General features: G+C 49.2%; 2 protein-coding genes across 2 annotated transcripts in view; both read left to right on the top strand.

Moving 5' to 3' along the window:
* The window catches only part of Dtx3l (deltex E3 ubiquitin ligase 3L), a 795722-nt gene that overhangs the window by 390090 nt on the left and 387650 nt on the right, over positions 1 to 17982 (top strand). The gene's annotated exons all lie outside the window — the stretch shown is intronic.
* The window catches only part of Pdia5 (protein disulfide isomerase family A member 5), an 87603-nt gene that overhangs the window by 6320 nt on the left and 63301 nt on the right, over positions 1 to 17982 (top strand). The window contains exons 2-3 of the mRNA XM_051191404.1: positions 14589 to 14715; positions 16989 to 17076. Of these exons, the coding sequence (XP_051047361.1) occupies positions 14589 to 14715; positions 16989 to 17076 (215 nt within the window). The remainder of the gene's footprint in view (positions 1 to 14588; positions 14716 to 16988; positions 17077 to 17982) is intronic.

Here is a 17982-nt window from a genome sequence, read left to right as displayed (position 1 = left end):
ACACTCAGATGGCATAAGGTTAGAACAGCCTTTCTACATCTTTTTTAATCCCTCAGAGTCACACTGAGGCCCCAGTTGCATGTGCAGTTTTCAGCTCATTACAGCTTTCTGGGGCAGGGGTGATGTTCCCTCTCCCCCAAAGAGTGCTGCCGTATCGCTAGCCCTGCGGCATCCTCTTGTGGGTAGATCCTTTGGTCCTTGTTGGCAGTGCTCACAAGGTCCAGGTTGAGAGCAATAAACTGGGGTTCAAATGTTCAGGTGACCCAGAATTCTAGCCCAGAGGTAACCTCCACTGTTAGGCCAAGCAGGCAAGGGTCCCCAGGGGTGTCCTTTCTGCAAAGGGCCTCATCTTGCTGCATCTTTGACAGAATATCGTATGTGCCCATTGAGGAGATGGACCAGTGGCAGCATCCTAAGGGTCTGACAGGAGTGGAGTTTGGCCATTCAAAAGTCACTTTTTTTTTTCTTTCCTAGGATGGTTATTTCCTTGAAAACGTTTATGAACTGGGTCCTGTGTTGAGGCATTTGGGCTGTACTGATAAATCAGTCCAGTGCCACCCTTCAGTGACGTCATTCAGATATGAGCTGCTGGAAGAGGATGCATGAGGATCCTCACCTGATGCAGGGAGTTGAGGAAAGGCTTCCCCAAGACCCCAGGGACCCTGTCTGTGAATCGTGTTTGTAAAAGTCTGAGAACGCATGAATTTAAAAAGGAGAGCCATTAGAAATATGACACATGTTGAGTAAGATGTCCATTACTTGTTCATAATAGGTTTGCTGGTGACTCATGTAAGATCTGGATGGCAGGTTTGAGAATGTCCCTTATTTAGAGCAATGGTCCTATCATAAACAGCATGTGAGACTATCTGTATCAAGAGCAAGAAAAGGTGATTTCTGTCTGTGCAGTTGGTGACTGTCATTACTACTGTCACGTGCCACTGCCACTCAGGTTACGGAAAGCGTTGGTGCATTTATAAGTATGCTGATGTTAATGAAAGTTAAGGATGGACCTTTCTCCATCCAAATTCGTAGACTCTCATGCCTGATGTGGTGTGCACTGTGTATAGCAACAAAATAAAGTGGAGGCAGGAGGTTCACACGTTGTGGGCCACCCCGTGCTTTCCCTGGGGAGAGAGCGCTGTTTATTCTTAAGGGCCCATGTTCTGGATTGGGGGAGGCTGCAATGATCTGCATATAAACTGGAAGAGAAACCCCATTGTTCCTGGTCTTAAGTATAATTATGCTTTCAAGCAGCCTCTCTTTAAGAAAATTATTTTTTGAGCTTCCCTCCTTATATCTTCTTTTAGTGCATCTTTTATTGTAAAACTTTGAAATATGCTCAGTATTGGATTGTATGGGAGTCAGGTTTTTTTTTTTTTTTTTTTTTTTTTTTTTAACAATTGACTGATGGTTGAACCCGCAGTAAGAATTGCTGAGTGAGGAGATGTGACGACTAATCTCAGTTGTCAACTTGACACATTTGGGAAGAGGGAACCTCAATTGGAAGAATTGCCTTCATCAGACTGGCCTGTGGCCAAGACCCAGGAGCAGGGCATTTTCTTGGTTGCTAATTGACTGAGGAAGGCCCAGCCCACTGTGGGTGGTGCCATCCCTAGGCAGAGATGATTATGAGCCTAGAAGCTGACCAGTAAGCAGCATTCTGAAGCTCCTGCCCTGCTTGAGTTCCTGCCCAGACTTGTCTCAATGGGGAACTGTGAACTGTAAGATGAAGTCTAAACCCTTTCCTCCCCAAGTTGTTTTTGGTCAGAGTTTTTAATCACAGGAACAGAGTACACACCAGGACAGCATGTGTGTATTGTCCAGAATAGAGGCAGAGCGTGGACACAGTAGTTTAGAAGTGCTCTTCTACAGAGAGATCTTTTGCAGAAAGTGTGGGGCGGGCAAAGGAGAGGAACTGAGTGAGTCTAGAGAGGCCTCAGCATGATGTATATAGACAGGGAGAGGATGGGGGAGTTAGAGGGGAGACCAGAAGATCACAGAGGCCCAGGAGGCTGTGAGAACCTGATATCCGTAAGGTTTATGGGGTAGGGGACATTGTTGAGCCATCTCAGTGGCAGATTTCAGAGGGATGAGAACTGGACAGGGAAACAACGGAAAGTTCTGACTGTGAATGGCAGGGAAGTGACATGGGGATTCCGAGAGAGTTGTTTTAAGAGATGCATTGGTGGTAGCATCTCCAACAGGTTGTGGCTAAAATCCACTTTAAGGGAATGTGCTGGTTTACTCTGCAAAGTTTGGTCAATAAACATATATATGGGGCTGTTCAGACCTGTAGAGCAGTTCTCTTTAAGAGTAAGGCCCATGAGGGATGGGAGGAAGAACTGTGGTTGGAATGTGAAATAACATTAAATAAAAAAGTGAGGTCCAGAAACCTGTAGTTACAGGAAGCATGTACTTCACAGCTGTAGTGGTGCTGTGTGTGGTAGCACATGCCTTTAGTCCTAGCTCTCAGGAGGCCTTGGCAAGAGGTAGGCAAATCTTTGTGTGTGTTTGAGGTCACCCTGGTCTACACAGGAAGTTCCAGGTCAGGCAGGTCTGTGTGGTGAGACCTTGTCTAAAACAATGGGGAGGAGTGGGATGTAGCTGTGAAAATGTTTGGTGTTTTGGCTCAGGGTTTCCTGGGTCTGAGTCCGTGATGTGTGGTCCCCGTGGCTTGGACTTGCAGCAGCACCATCTGTTACAGGGACAGCCTGTGGAACGGGACTGTATGCCTTGTGGTAGATGTGGAGCAGAGACGAGGAGGAGCCCGAGTCCAGTGTTCTCTGACTTTGCAGTGATATACTGCATTGGGAACTAAGCTTTGTACGTTTGGGCCTTTGGGGAACATTCCAAATCCAAACTATAGTGGGGAGTGTTAATTTGTGTGGCAGTCAGTCATTTGGCAGGCAAGGTTACTGCTCTCCACTGACTGGTGCGGCATGCAATTCTGCCACTGTCTTGAGCTGTGTCACCGGTGTCCTGCCGTGTCACTTGGCCCGAGCACATGAAGTTTTCGATGTTCTGTGAAGGGCTTCCAGGGAATTGCAGGCATGCAGGTTAGCGGAGGAAGATGGATCAGGCTGTCGGGCCTCTTTTCAGTTTGTCGCATTCAGCTAGAAGGGAAAGTGAACCTGCTGGCCCCGTGGCTCCTTTTCTTAGCGCTATAGGGAAAGGGAGAGAGTGCCAGAGACGTCTGAGGCAGCCTTCCCGTGGCCAGGTGTAGAGAAGAATACAGGATTTTTTGTTCACACATTGGGCAGGCTCTTTGAATGCCCTCTTAAGCTTGGCCTGAGGCAAGCCTTTTAACAGCTTCAAACCTCAGTTTTCATGTCCCTAAAGTGGGGGCTGGCTCCACTCCCCACAGCAGTGGTTTATATCCGGAACACATACATGACTTTTTGGGGTCATGGTGAAGGTACTGGGGATTGAACCCAGGGCCTCACACATGCTAGACATGCCGTGCTCCGCCAGTCCCCCACCCCGTGTCCTGCGCAAGCAGCAGATATAACGGTTTCTCTGAATGCTTAGTCTTGCTACCTATCGGATGTTCCCCTGTGGCTGTTTCATGTCATGTGAAAAAGATGCAGGTGTCGCCCACTAGATTGATTTATGACTGCTCCTGAGTGGAGACCGCAAGGCTGGGAACGTGAACGTGTTAAAGTATATGAAAGCATGGCTGCGCATTGTGGGTCAGGAGCACTCGAGTTGCCTTTTTTCTTATCAATTAGCAAAGCTTTGAGGCATGATTGGGTCTCCAGAGTGGGAGTCACCTCCTCCTCTTTGTGCTCCTCCCCACCCCCTGCTCTCCCATCCAGTGTTTCTACCAGTTCATCCTTGCTAGCAGGGCCTGGCACACCAGGCTGGCAGTCACCCAAAACCCTCTTGGCCCTAGAAGAGGTTTTCCAAAACATTAAAAGCCCCAAGGACTTACGTCTTGGTTAAATGCACTGCAGTTGCAATCTCAGGATAAGCAAACCTGTTTTTATAGGCTCCTGGATCAATTGTCCTGCCCCTGACTTGTCCCTTGTTGACAGACACATTTGTGCTGTGCAGAATACAGGGAGAAACTGTGTTGTGTGCTCCTTAGTGTAAGGGGGTGACTTCTTAAAGGAAGCAAAATACAGGCTAAGAACTTAGCAGAAATGGTGGGATCAAACTATTTTTTTAAAAAAAAATTTTTCATATACATAATGAGACTTTGGTGATGGGTTCCAGGTTTGAAGGTCATTTGCTTTTCAAGTGCATCTTATATGTGTAGCCTGAAGGTAATTTTATGGAATATATTTTAGCATAACTGCGTTTGCACCAGGACATATCAGGTGTAGTCAGGTGTGGGATTGTCCAATGGTCATTTTGATACTCTGAAAGTTTTGTGTTTGAATCCAAGTATGGCAGCACAAATCTGTGACCCAGTGCTTAGGAGGCTGACCAAATAGGATCAATACAAGCCTTCGCTATGTAGACCTTGTTTTTGATTTTCAGATTCCAGATTCAGCCTGTTTAACAATGTAGCTAGCTTTGTGTGTTACAGGACAAGGAGTGACTGACTGCCTGTGGCCCCTCTTTGTTCACTCTGGTTGCTAGGGTGTGAGCCAGAGATCACTTACTTGCCCTGCGGCCCTGAGCAAGCAGGGTAGCTTTAGTACTGAGTACCTCCTAAAGGCCCACACGCAGGTCAGAAGAGATTGGACTCCCTGGAATTGGAGGTGAAGATGGTTATAAGCCCTTGTGTGAGTGCTGAGACTCGAACTTGAGTCTGCTGCAAGGGCAGTAAGGGCTCTTAGCCACTAAGCCATCTCCCAGTCTGCTTCTTAATATGCACACCTCCTCCCTCCCCCAGCATACACAGCTAGAGGCCTGTGGGAAAGTGCTGATATGCCATAGCAGAGCGGGGGGGAGGGAGTTGGGGGGAGGGGGGATGGGGGGGTGTTGGAAGGCCTGTGAGAGGCGATGGGTGGCATTCGAGCCATCTCTACTTTTTCTTTTTTCTGTCTTATATTGGGCAGGCTTTTTATTGTGGGTGGGGCTTGTTTTTGCAGTGCAGGGATTGAACCCAGTGGTCACATATTAGGTAAGTTCTTTACCACTGAGCTTACATCCCCAGTCCCAGCCAGTATTTGTTTTTGTTTGGTGTGTGTGTGTGTGTGTGTGTGTGTGTGAGAGAGAGAGAGAGAGAGAGAGAGAGAGAGAGAGAGAGAGAGAGAGAGAGAGAGGCAGAGTCTCTTACCTGAAACCCAGAGCTCACTGATTTGCCTAGTTGTCTAGTCATTTTTCTCCTGGGATCAAATCTCGCCTCTGCATCTGTCTGGCATGTACATTGGAGCTGGGGTCTGAACTCCAGTCTTCACTATTACACAGGGTTTTACCATTGAATGATCTCCACCAACCCCCAGCAAATACGTTTTTGTTTTTCTATCTATCGAGTGGAAATAGTGTCTGCCTTACAGAAGAGCTGTCTGAGAAATGAATATGGAGTGTTCTCACACACCCTTTATTCAGGAGCTATGGGTGCATTTGGACTCTTCCTGTACATGTATAATGAGTTTGTATTATGATGTTCCTCACTCCCTAAATGCCTCGGAGCAGCCGTGTGACACAACAGTGTTTCAGGCCTCCTGAGCTGGTTTCCCAGAATTAAGTAGTTCCTGTCATTAAGCAGTGCATGATTGTATTTCCTAAAACACAGGAATATTATCTTACCTAACACAATGCAATGATCAAAATCAGGAAAGGAGAACGGATGGCCCTTAGTGGCCACTAGGGAGTGGGTCCAGGAACCCTGCTCAGATCTCCAAGGCTAATTCAGTGTTTTACACATATGTAATTCTTCCATGCCCTGGGTCCTCTCTGGCTTGCTTATGGTGTCTCTGGAAATGCCGTGTGCACATCAGATTGTTGTTGGGGCTGTGACGAGAGCAATCACTCTGTGAGTCAGTACAGGTCAATTCTTGGAAGTAGTTTCGATCTGAAGTTGATGGAATCTGCAGGTGTCAGCCAACCCGAGTGAGTCAGGGCCCAGGCTCACACCAGTGTGCCCAATTGTCCTTCAGCTCTCTTTGCCCTAAGATGACTCCTCACTTGCTTTTTGTGACCTTGACATTTTTAAGTACAGATTGAGATTTTTGTTTGTACATTTGTTCTTAAGTTTTAAAATAATTTTTTAAATTATATTTTTATTTGGGGCTTGCATGTGTGCATATGTATGTGCATGTATGCATGTGTATGTGCATGTGCATGTGTTCGAAAGTGTGTACCTGTGTGCGCTCGCTCGTGTGATCGAGCTTGTACGTGGGCCACATGTGTGTGTTGGGGTTAGTGGATAATGTATGGGGATCCATTCTCTTTTTTCCATCATGTAGGGACTGAATATTGAACTTAGATCATCAGGCTTGGCAGCAAGCTCCCTTACCCACTGAGCCATCTCACTGACCCTGTGTATTTCCTTTTGCTTTGATAGGATCATGCTGTGTTGGCCAGACTTCCAACTCTCGATCCTCCTGCCTCAGCTTCTCAGGAGGTGGGATTACAGATGTGAGGCAGCATACCCAAGCTACAGTTTGAATTTTGAGGCTTCCATTCAGTGTAACATAGCAGGAGGCCATTGTCTCACTTTGTCCCATTGCTGGTGATATTAACATTGGTCCCTTACTTTACTCAGGAGCTTTCTTGTTTTGCCACTGTAAAGTTGAATTTCTTAACTAGACTTTGAGAGATCTTTCCATAATGTAGCCAAAAGGTGGTGATTTTTTTTTTTTTTAATTGAAATCAGCTGGGCAGTGGTGGTGCATGCCTTTAATCCCAGCAGAGACCTGCAGATCTCTATGAGTTCGAGACCAAGTCTATAGAGCGAGTTCCAGGACAGGCTCAAAGCTACTCAGAGAAACCCTGTCTTGGGGAAAAAAAAAAAAAAAGAAATCAAGCATTCTTATATGTTGAGTCATAAAATAGAGAAGCATGAAGCTATCCGAGCAAGGGCAGACTTAGGTGCATTTCATTCTCTGCCAGTCTTTTCTGAGTGCCATTTTTTTTGCTTATAGCTGTGGCATGGGTGCTTTGTTTTTTTTTAAACTTAATCTCTAGGCAAACGTTTTTTGTATTGTCCCATCATTCCTCTGTGCTACTGTGTGCAGCCATTCCCCTGCTGTGGGGTGTTTGGGTTGTTTGCACAGATTTAACTCTTGTCATTGGGGCTGTGTGAGTCATACCTGTGCCAGGAAGCTCACTCATCCCCTCAGGATAGCTCCTCAGAAGTGCATCCACCGAGTCAGAGGGCACAGGCACTTTCAAGAGACCCAGTACCTCATGCCAAGCAGCTTGCCAGGAAAATTGGATGTGTTAGGTTCCTGCCAGCACTGTGACAGTTAGGCTCCATATTTTAAGGCTGGGCTAATGGTGCCCCTGCCTTTTTCTCTCCTTTTCAACTGTAGCCCACCAGCAAAGAGTTGTGTGATTAACTTCCTGTATTCTGAGTTATGAAAGCAGGGGTACTTATTTCCAAAAATAAATCACAGTGCCGGGGAGTGCATTACTTTTCTCAGGTGGCACAGTGTTCAGTATCAGGCTGAGCTCTGTTGTCACAGGTCTCAGGAACATCCTTCGGAATGAGGGGCAACGAGATCTCATGAGAGGACTTGGGGTATTTAGCCTAGGGTCTCTTGAGGGGATGGTGGTCTTCAGCATGTGATGGCTGTAGCTGGCCTGGGAGGGAAGGATCTTAAATCTTGAATGATCAGCATCGTTCAGGGAGACACAGGCAGGCCAGAGGGTGTTCATGTGCTGAGTGCCCACAGTTGTTTTCTGTCTCATCCATCTTGTTTGGACCCTTGTAAAGAAGGAGCTGGCCCCCTTAAGAGTAAAGGGCTGGAGAGGTCCCAGCTAGTGGTTATCTGACCCGATCAGAAATGCCCAGTGAAAGTGCCAGTGGTCAGGAAAGGCCCAGGCGTGCACTCCCTCCCCCTCCTTCCTCATAAGCACTCCATCTGAAGTGGGATCGAGATTTGCTATTCAGGGACTTTCAGAACAGATGTTAGTATTTCCTTGTTGAAGCTGCTGTTTAATCAGGTGCTCAAACCCATCTCTGTACCGGAAGGTAGATTGGTGGTGCCTCCAGGAGACCATTTTTCCACTCACATTGATGTCTGGAGAGGGATAGCTCTCTGTTGCTTGAGGGAACCTTCTCATCTCATCATGGCTGCTTGAGCTCCAGCCTTCTCATATAACTGCAGCTGGCAGGGAGGAAGAGGGGATTTAAGAAGACTCCGTTCAGGCTGGGTATGAGTTCAAGGCAGGCCTGAGCCTGGTCTATGGAGAGACGCTGTCTCAAAACAAACTAATGACTTCTGTTAGTATCTGCTAATGACTGTTAATATAGTTACCACATGACACTTACCCTTACATCCCATGGCCTGGGACTTAACCAAATGGCCACACATGATGCTGGGGGGTCCTTGAGGCCAGGGTTTCATTGCCGTGGCCACAGCACAAGGAAACTAGCCAAAACCCTTGCCTTCTGAGTAGTCTTGAGATTAGGTGTATCTAATGCTACCGTTGGGAAGAACTTCGGAAATAGCTTTAGTCCTTCCGTTTGCAGAGATGGAGGCAGACTTTGAGGAGCGGCGACCTACTTATCCATGGTCACTCAGCCAGTAACTGACAAGGTCAGTACAAGCTGGGCTTTGTTACTCCTCTGCCACTCCTAGATCTGGGGCTCTGAGTTCTCCGCCAACGTGTTTCTCTAACATCCAATCGAGACCCTTGTCGGTTTTTACCCCTCAGTCCTTTTACTACCAGTGTCTAGACTTCCAGATTCTGACATTTCAAAGCTATTTTCAGCAAAATGTGGGTTAAACTAAATTAAGCTGGTTTCTTCACAGCTCCCAACACAAGAAGGGAATCTTTACTCAGGTGACACAGGAAAAAGGCTTGTGTCCCACCTCCGCCCTTCCTCCTAAATGTTAAACTTCTGTCCACGGATCTTCCTTCTTTTGCAAGCCGCTTTTACATAATTGAGTGAGCTGGCTCTGGGACTTGCAGAGGACAGTGAATCTGTAATGACAGCGGCTGCTCGTTACAGGGAACGGGGAGGGTGCTGGCACATGCCCCGGAGACAGCATTTTTTTTTTTTTTTTATTGTCTACATGTGTACAGTGGTGGTACTTCGGGATGGTTCAGTGGAGAGAAAGGTTTTTGTGTCTGCTGTGGACAGGGTGAAGTGGAAAGGGAGGGTTGGCACCAGTACACAGGCCCTGCTGAGAACAAATCAAGGGTTACCACCTCACGTAGAACGTCTGTACACTTGGCCTTGGTCCAGAGAGCCCTGCTCAGTCCAGTATCAGTGCAAACTCCTGCTCAGCCTCCCGGCTATTGCTTCCTTTGCTAGGAAGTGGCTCCTTTTGTCTGTGGCTTGTTAGGCCAGGATCCCGAGGGGTGAAAGGGACAGACCCACTCTGGGCAGGTGTCATGAACAAATTGAAGCTCTGGCCCTACTTATCTACATGTCCTTGGTCACCTAACCACTGTCATCTATAGGACACAAGTGCCCACCTGCGGGGTTTACTCTAGCGGAAAACTAGTCACCTCAGACACCAGCCTCGCAAGGTTCTGAATGTGCCGTGTGACCTCTCCAGCAGGTCACTGTGCAGATGGCAAAAGATGCCAGGTTTTCTGGTGCTGAATGTGCGTACGTGTGCTTGCTTTCCTGCCTAGACCTATGGCCCTGCCTGATTGCAGGCGAGGCCTCCGGGAGGAAGAGGTGGTCCCCGGCTGCTGTTGTCCTTGTTTTCTAAGAGTACTCAAAGGCAATTAGCAGTTGTTATGTGCTTCCGTCTGCCAAGTATTACATTAGGTTCATGTCCTCCTCCTCCCTCGTTTAATCATGAGCCAAGCCACCAGGTGAGCATGGATATTATCCTCTCTCTTTCTGGGTAGAGAGATGACACTCAGTGGTCGAGTAACAAGCCTGGAGTCTTGTAAATGGTAGCAACTGGATTCATGCCATGCCTGTCTGACCCTAGAGTCACTGCTCTTTCCAGGGTGTCTAAGAGTGGCAAAGGGAGGGAGATGGAGCTCAGCAGCAGATGAACTGTGTGGTGGGCAGTAAGCACTTCACCCAGCTATGCTAGGACGAGGTTTCACAGGGCCCTGAAGGAAAGCCTTGCATTCTGGTGAAGGGGGTAGGTGGTGGCAGAAGGGGGCTGGTGATTGGGGCAGGGTTGTTCTCTGGTGGGGTGGGGTGGGGAGGTGCGGGGTGGGGTGATAATTTTCTGGCACAAGCTGAATCTGCCATTGGGGCCGGGGTGGGGTGGGATGGGGGACTCTTCTGTAGTAAAAAAGGGAAACAGGAATTTCTTCCAGGTTGTACCAGGGCAGTACTCACGGTTCTCAGCCCAGTAGGAGCAGGGCAGCCACAGTACCTGGAGATGGTCAGAGTGAGTGGTAAGCAAAGGGCATCATTTCTCCCCTCTTATTGGAGAATGCTTGACTGCCAGTGCGAAGGCCCGCCAAGCACAGGAACTATGTCAGGGCTGGCTGGGAAGCAGCTGGCTCTGGGAGCACTCCAATGCCGCCCTTTCCTCCCTGGTGCACAGCAGAGGAGCAGATACTCCACGGACCATTAATACTGCTACTGTGGCTGCAGTTACTGTTGTTAGGCAGGTTTGTGGGTTGTGACTAGTAGCTTCGTGTCAAGGAAAGGAAGGAGCCTGTTGGAAATGCTAACGGTGGGAGCAGAGGAGAAAATGGAATGTTCAGTGGCTGGAGGAAAGGGAGGCTTACGGGGTGGGAGGGGGCTTTCTTCCTGGCTGCCTCTGTGGGTGCTTGAGAGGGTGAGATCTCGGGGCTCACACAGGCCTTGTATCCCTTTCTTGTTAGTAGTCTTAGTCTGGCCATTCTGATTGGGTTTCCTCTCTGTCAGGGCTTCAGATCCTGCCTCTTGGCTGAGCCCAAGCTCGAAGACACCTGAAGGCTCACTCCCTGTCTTCTGTGGAGACCCTCTAACCAGCCACACCTATCTGCTGAATCTTTTGTTACCCGGCTCCTGCACTGCGTATAATATCTCAGTACCCTGGTTTGCAATCCTCCCCTGCCCTCACAATGTTCCCAGGGCTCCAGCAGCCTTTGGCCTTTCCCAGACTTTGCTCACAGTCTGGCCTGCTTGCCTGTCTCACCCGGAGGCTGCTCTTGTAACTCTACCCTTCTTCCTGGGCCGGGCTCTCTTCCCTGTCTCTTCCCTGGCTCCAGATCATGGAGACTTCAGTTGCCTCACAGCTCATCCTCTAGTTTGGAGGACAGGTGTTGTTCATGGGTGTTTTTTCACATGTCTGTTGGCTACATCTCAGAAATTCTAGCCCACCGCCATCTTCTTCAGTCTAAGAAAAAACAAACAAACAAACTAAACCAAACTGCCTTCCACTGCTGTTCCCTCTCCCGTGTTTGGCTGCAGTTGCATCCGTGGAGGTGGAACATGCCTTTTAGACCTATCTTCTGTCCTCACTTCCTGTGAACTGGCTGGATGGACCCTTTCCTCTGACCTGGGCAGTCACTCAGCTGGTCCCTCTGAGCCCCTGCTGCCAGTCCTGAGGTTCTAGGAAGATGAGTCTGTCGTCCATCTTGATACTCCCTCACGGCCACTGTCAAGTTCTTGGCCTGCAGGAAACCAACTGCCATCTTCATCAGCCCCATTCTGGATGCTCATTGTCCTGGGGGTCTCCCTGAATCTCATGGCCCATTCCGGACCTCTTAAAGCCACCGAGGACTCACTTTGTGACATGCTCTCTGAAGGGTTGGTATCTGTAGGCTGGGTGTGATTTGGCATGTTTATTAAGCACTCCAGAGGACATCTTGCCCTCCAAAGCTCTTAATCTTAAGTAGGGCTGAGGACCCAGGAAGTCTGGGAAAGACAGAACCTTCACAGGGACTTCTGTGTAGCCTTCTGTAAGGGAGGCCCAGTGCCAGCCCTAGCTTCTCCTTGTGTGGTGGATTATGGGCAAAGTCAATTTGTTCAGGGTGTTTCCAGAGAAGCTTAACACTCTGCTGTGTCAGCAAACATCAGGCCAGAGGCTTTAGTGGCTTGTGGAAGGCAGCATGTTTAACATCAGGTGGCCCTTGTTTGAATGACCTAAGGAACCGTCTGGATTTATAAAAGGAAGCCAGCGTTTGTGGGAGGTTCAGATTCCTGTGGTTTCAACGATGGATGCTGTGTCACTGAGGGGAGCAGCACTTCCGGTGCCTGGCAGGTGCCTGCCAGCCCTGGGTGGTTGATGTGGGGTGAGGGTCCCTGGCCAGGGCAGTTGTTTCCTGACTGTTCTGAGGGTGGGAAGATGCTGTGTGTCTCCACTCACTGTCTGGTTGTTTCCTCACTCACTGTGGAGCAGTGGGCGACAGACACGTAGTAGTCAACACTGAAGGAATGTTCTTGTGAGCTTTGGAGATGGTCTGTACAAAGCACAGGATCCTCAGGCTTGTGAGCATCAGGAAAGGCATACCTGCCTCCTCTTGGGAGAAGGAACCCTGATTCCGGTGGCAGATTCCATTGAAAAATCACTGGGGTATGGGTGCGTTTCTCTCCTCCCTCTGTTGAGCTGTCAGTGGGTGTTAGATGTTGCGTTACCGAATGCTCTTCCAGTGTTTTATGATTTGTAAAGCATATTTGAGAAGTTATCGCATTTGTCAGAGCAGTGCTACCAGGGAGGCATTGCCATGGCACAGGTGAGTCACTGAGCCTCTGAAAGCTTGAGTGCTATTGAGGCACCTTAGCTTTTGAGGGGCAAAGCATAGACACAGCTCAAGACATTGGGCTACAAAGAGAAGATGGCTTGACTGGTGTCAGACACATCAGAAATCTAGATTACTTGTTTGCATGTTCATGGGCGATATTCAAACTCCTCTCAGTGTAAGAGGATAGCTCATGGTCCACAGTCCTCTCTGTGTCCATGGCTTTGCTCCATGACCTCTGCCCTTGTTGCTGGTTACTTTGAAGCCTGCTGTCTTAGTTAGGGTTTCTATTGCTGTGAAGAGACACCATGACCATGGCACTCTTATAAATGAAAACATTTTACTGGGGCCGGCTCACAGTTCAGAAGTTTAGTCCCTTAATTGTCATGTCCGGAAGCATGTCAATGTGCAGGCAGACATGGTGCAGTAGGAAGAGGGTGAGACCCTGGACCTGAGTTTCTGACACCTCAAAGATCACCCCCAGTGACACACTTCCTCCAATAAGACCACACCTCCTATTCCCTGTCAAATAGTTCTATTCCCTAGTGACCAAGCATTTAAACATATACACCTGTGTGGGTCTATTTAAACCACCCAGTTGCTGACAGGGTCCTGGGCTCACTCCTCACCACCAACATGGAAACTCCTCTTGCCTCTCTGTGGTGCTGCATCCTTTGCTTCCTAGGTTCTGAACACTCATTTCTTTCTTTCTTTACTTATTTTGTCTGGGAAGAACATGGGTTCCCATGACTTTCTGAGAAAGAGTGTGTTGGTGGTATACTTCACACATCTGAGACATCTTCAGCTGGTGTGAGTAACTTCCTGATTGACAGGTAGTGTGACTGGGTGCACAGTGACACACGTCTGAGAACTCTGAAGGCACCGACCTCCCATCGGTGGGCAGGCTTTTGCCTCTGGTCTATCATAGGTGGAGCTGGACTTATGACACAGAGACTTACTGTTAATTATGAAAGTTTGCCTTTTAGCTTAGGCTTGTTCTCAGCTAGCTCTTACAACTTAAATCAATCTGTTGCTATTAATCTGCCACATGGTTCTTTACCTCTCCTCCATTCTGCATGTCCAACTCCCTCTGTCTCTCCCCAGTGTTTCCCTCGCCTCTTCTCAGAGTTCCTACCTCTGCCTGTAAGTCCCACCTATTCTCTCCTGCCTAGCTATTGGCCATTCAGCTCTTTATTACACCCATCACAGTAATATATCTTCACACAGTGTACAGATAACCCACACAAGCAGGCTTTTGCCTCTGGTATGTTATGGGTGGAGCTGCTGTTTGAAGACTCTCCTTTTGTCAGCATTATTTGGGAAGTATTCTGTTGCTGGCCTGGGGGAATCTGTTTGGCTGTTCTTACTTTCTTCTATTTTCCCGCCACCCCACTCTGCTTTCAGTCCACTCTTCATCACGCCTGCAGAGGTACCTGGCTCCTCAAGTTCCTAGGAGCTTGGGGATACTTGGCTTGTTTCTATTGGCCAGGTCTCTGCGATAGTTTGGTTGAGTGAGAAGACCTTCACCTTGCACCCATCCATTCCATTCTGGATGTGAGAGAGGATGGGTCTAGGTGGGATGGAATTTTCAGACTGTCATGTGTGCCCTTGCGTGCAGACATCAGTCTCTCAGAGAGTGACAGTATATTGTGTACCTATACGTTCCAGGCAGCCCTGCTGGAGTGCATGGAGAGCATGAGTGAGGTGGGGGTTGCAGTGAGCCAAGAGGACTCTCTGGATGTAAAGAGGAAAGTGTGCTCTGGGAGGGATGGCTTGGCTTCATCCACCAGCAAGAACACATGTTTGGGTGGATCATCTGTGGGTACCATGACCTGGGCCAGAAGCTAGACTGATGGGCTTGGCTGTTTGGTCTCTAGGTGGTCCTGCCGGCTTGGGTGTCCTCCACAAAGGTCTCTTCACTCATTGAGAGAATCTCCGACCCTAAGGACTTGAAGAAACTTCTCAGGACCCGAAATAATGTGCTAGTGCTTTATTCAAAATCTGGTGAGTGGTCCCTCCAGACCTTGGGATCATCTATCTGGGTGGGTGGGATGGGGAGGGAGAGCACCAGAGGGCCATTAGTATTCTTAGCTTTCTTTGGAGACTACTTAGGGCACTGGGTTACTTTTACAACCTGGGGGGGGGTCATTTCAGTTCCTTCTTCTGAGCATCCTGTGAGAAAAATGCTCTGGAACCCTCCACATAGGCCAACCGAGAGGAACGTGTGAGTCCTGGATGGACACCTTGGCTCCCTGCCAGTCACAGGCCCAGCCCTGGCAGGGCAGGCTTCATGGGAGCTGCAGATTAACTACCAGACTGGCCTGTTGCCAGCTGAACTGGTCTCAGGCCTGTGGACATTTACCTGAGTCAGTAGTCCTGGCCTTGTCTGATCCCTGTGGTCCTGCTGTGGGGTGAGATGCAAGAAGGACTTTGGAATAGATGCATAAGTTCAGGCCCAGAAACTTCTCTGAGCAGGAGCAGCTACCTGCCCCTCCTCTGACCTTGGGCTGGTAAGGGTACAATGGGCAGTTTGCTTGGCTCTTGGCAGTGACTTTGGGGAAGGGCAAACGGCTGGCTGTCGATGTGGTTCCAGCAGAGTTAAGTGTTTTTGCTGCTCCTAAGGATGCCAAATTTCTGTGTCCTAGAGAAGCAGCAGCTAGTGGCTGGGCCAGTTCTGGGCACAGATCCCCTTGGCAGCTCATCCTCTATACTCATTGGCACTCTGGGCTGATGGATGATTTGGCCTTGTGTCCCTCTCGAAGGCTGTGCCCTCTGAGCATTCATGACATGTGGCTCTCTTGCTACTTGCCACTTCTGAGGGTCTGGATGTGCTCTCACCAAGTTTCAGTGTGTGAGCCTGTTTTTCCATGAGCAGGAAACTCAGGCCAAGGGAAACTTTGTTTGTCTTGAGGTTTGGGTTTGGGGTGACCCCCGTAAACTCCTGGGTTGGGCTGGTTCTTCTCTGAGACAGGTCTTGTGACTGGGACCATTAATAGACCATCTCATTTGCTCCTTTGCCACAAGGGAGGCAGTGGGGCCTGTTAGGTAGTATCCCATTTATTTTTAGTTTTGGTTTTTCAAGACAGGATTTTTCTGTGTAACATCTCTGGCTATCCTGGAACTCTTTTTGTAGACCAGGCTGGCTTCAGATTCACAGAGATCCACTTGCCTCTGCCTCCCAAGTGCTGGGATTAAAGACATGCAAAAATTACCACCCGGCTAGTGTCCCATTTATAAGTGAGGTCATCAGAGATAAGAGGCCATGACACTTGAGGCCAGCTATTCCCATATGTCGCCTCTGCACCTCACCTCTTCAGATGGAGGCTGGGACAAAGTGTTGGGGCTTTGGAGCCAGCACGAGTCTGAGGCAAAAGTCTTACAGAGTTGGACATTGAGGTGAGTGAGATCTGTCATGGAGGCAGGACCTCACCATTGCTCTGCCTCTTACCTGGCCCCACCCTTGTTCCGTTCATCAGTACAGTCTCTGTGCTGCCTCAGTGTGCTGGGGGCAGGGCCCGGGCGATGACTTCACCTCCTGTGTCTTGCCCATCCCTACTGCTCCAGACTCTGGTCTCCAGTGGGTGTTTTGAGCACTTAGATTGGATTCTTCCCCTCCTCCCGTCCTCCCAAGCAGCTCTCCCTTCTTCATGGTGGGGTGCTTTATATTTTTCCTCTTTATTTATACCCTCTCCCCTGCCCCAGTGGCGTGTACGCTGGAACAGTGGCTACCATGCTTCAGTGGCTTGCTGCCCTGGCTGGGGTTTCCTGGGAATGCCTCCTCTGGATGAACACGTGTCTTAAGCGATGCTTATTGTTGACACCTGTGAAAGGCTTCAGCATGCTTTGTGTTCACAGACAGCTCCCATTTCCACCCTGGAAGAAGAGCTCCTCAGAGGCACATAATTCAGATATCATTTCTGCTTGGCTTTGGGTTTATTGTGGGTTTGGGGGCAGGAGAATGCAGCATGTTGCTCTTTACTATGATCTGCCTGATGGGCCCTGTGAGAAACTCACGCTCATTGGATCCTAAGGAGGAGGTAACTAAGAGTCTGCCAGGTGCAGGTATCAAACAGCAGCCGTAAACACTCTGCTGTACACCATTAGTGACTGGCAGAGTTGAAGTCCTGATTCAGAACCTTGTCCACAGGACCCTGCTGTCCATCAGTAGTTACCCAGAAGCTCTGTCCAGATAGCCGGGAGTTGACGCCCAGACCCCACCCTGCCCATGGTTCAGGGCCCTTGGACACAAATGTTTGTAATCTTTCATTCTTTCACAGAGGCGGCAGCTGAAAGTCATCTCAAGCTACTGTCCACTGTGGCCCAGGCAGTGAAAGGACAAGGCACCATCTGCTGGGTGGACTGTGGGTATGTACAGGGGCCCCAGAGCACACTGGCTGGGGGCTGTGGTGACTGGGGCAGAGGAGACAGTATGATGGAGAGAACCTCGAGGTGACATGTGAGGCTCACTTCTGCCTTGCAGAGGAAGATTTGGCTCCCTGCCCCTGTCTTACCATCGCCTACCCCTCCCATCTTTGCCCTCATCTTCTCTTACGTCCTTGTGTATTACTTTATCTTCTCAGAGGGCATTAGGCAGAGGGTGTCGTGGAAGAAGGGAGTCTTGGTTCCAGGCATAGGTGATTTTTGGCTTGTGATGGGTCTGCATCAGCAGACATGAGCCTCCATCCAGGCCCTTCTCACTCCAGTGTAGTCTGCTGGCCACCAGACTAGACTGCCTTGGCCTGAGACTGCTCAGGGCTGTGCAGGTTGAGTGAATTTGTAGCCCCTACCCTGGAGTAACCCTCTCCCTAGTCTGTCTGAGTCCTAAGTGACTGATGGAAGTGGAATGTTGGTACACACTGATTTGTAAGCTGCAGAGGGGAGCGTATTGAAGTGTGTGCATGCAAGCACATGTCTGGCCTCATACATCTAGATTCATGCCAACACTGACTGCTCCCTGGGTGGCTACTGCGGTCTTAGCCGTAGATTAACTATAGTTTACAGTTGGGCTGACAGCGCTCCTGACTATCCGGTGTTTCTGTAGTGCTCTGCGTAACAGGTCAAATGACACATTACACAGTCGGTCAGAGGAGACAGGACACTTGGGAATTCCCATATTTGAAGATGACAACAGTTGTGCCAAGAGGATGGAGCCTTATTGTAGGGTGTCCTTCAGACGACCATGTGTGCCTGGAGCGAGCAGAAGAGCCTCAGTGTAGCGGCTCTTCCCTCCAGGTCTGTCCACCAGCAATTACCAAGTTTTTTCTATAGGAG

The sequence above is a fragment of the Phodopus roborovskii genome, unplaced genomic scaffold, assembly GCF_943737965.1.
Source record: "Phodopus roborovskii unplaced genomic scaffold, PHOROB, whole genome shotgun sequence".
NCBI classification, from domain to species: domain Eukaryota; kingdom Metazoa; phylum Chordata; class Mammalia; order Rodentia; family Cricetidae; genus Phodopus; species Phodopus roborovskii.
The sequence above is the reverse complement of the archived record's forward strand: the minus strand, read 5'-3'. Positions and strand labels throughout refer to the sequence as shown.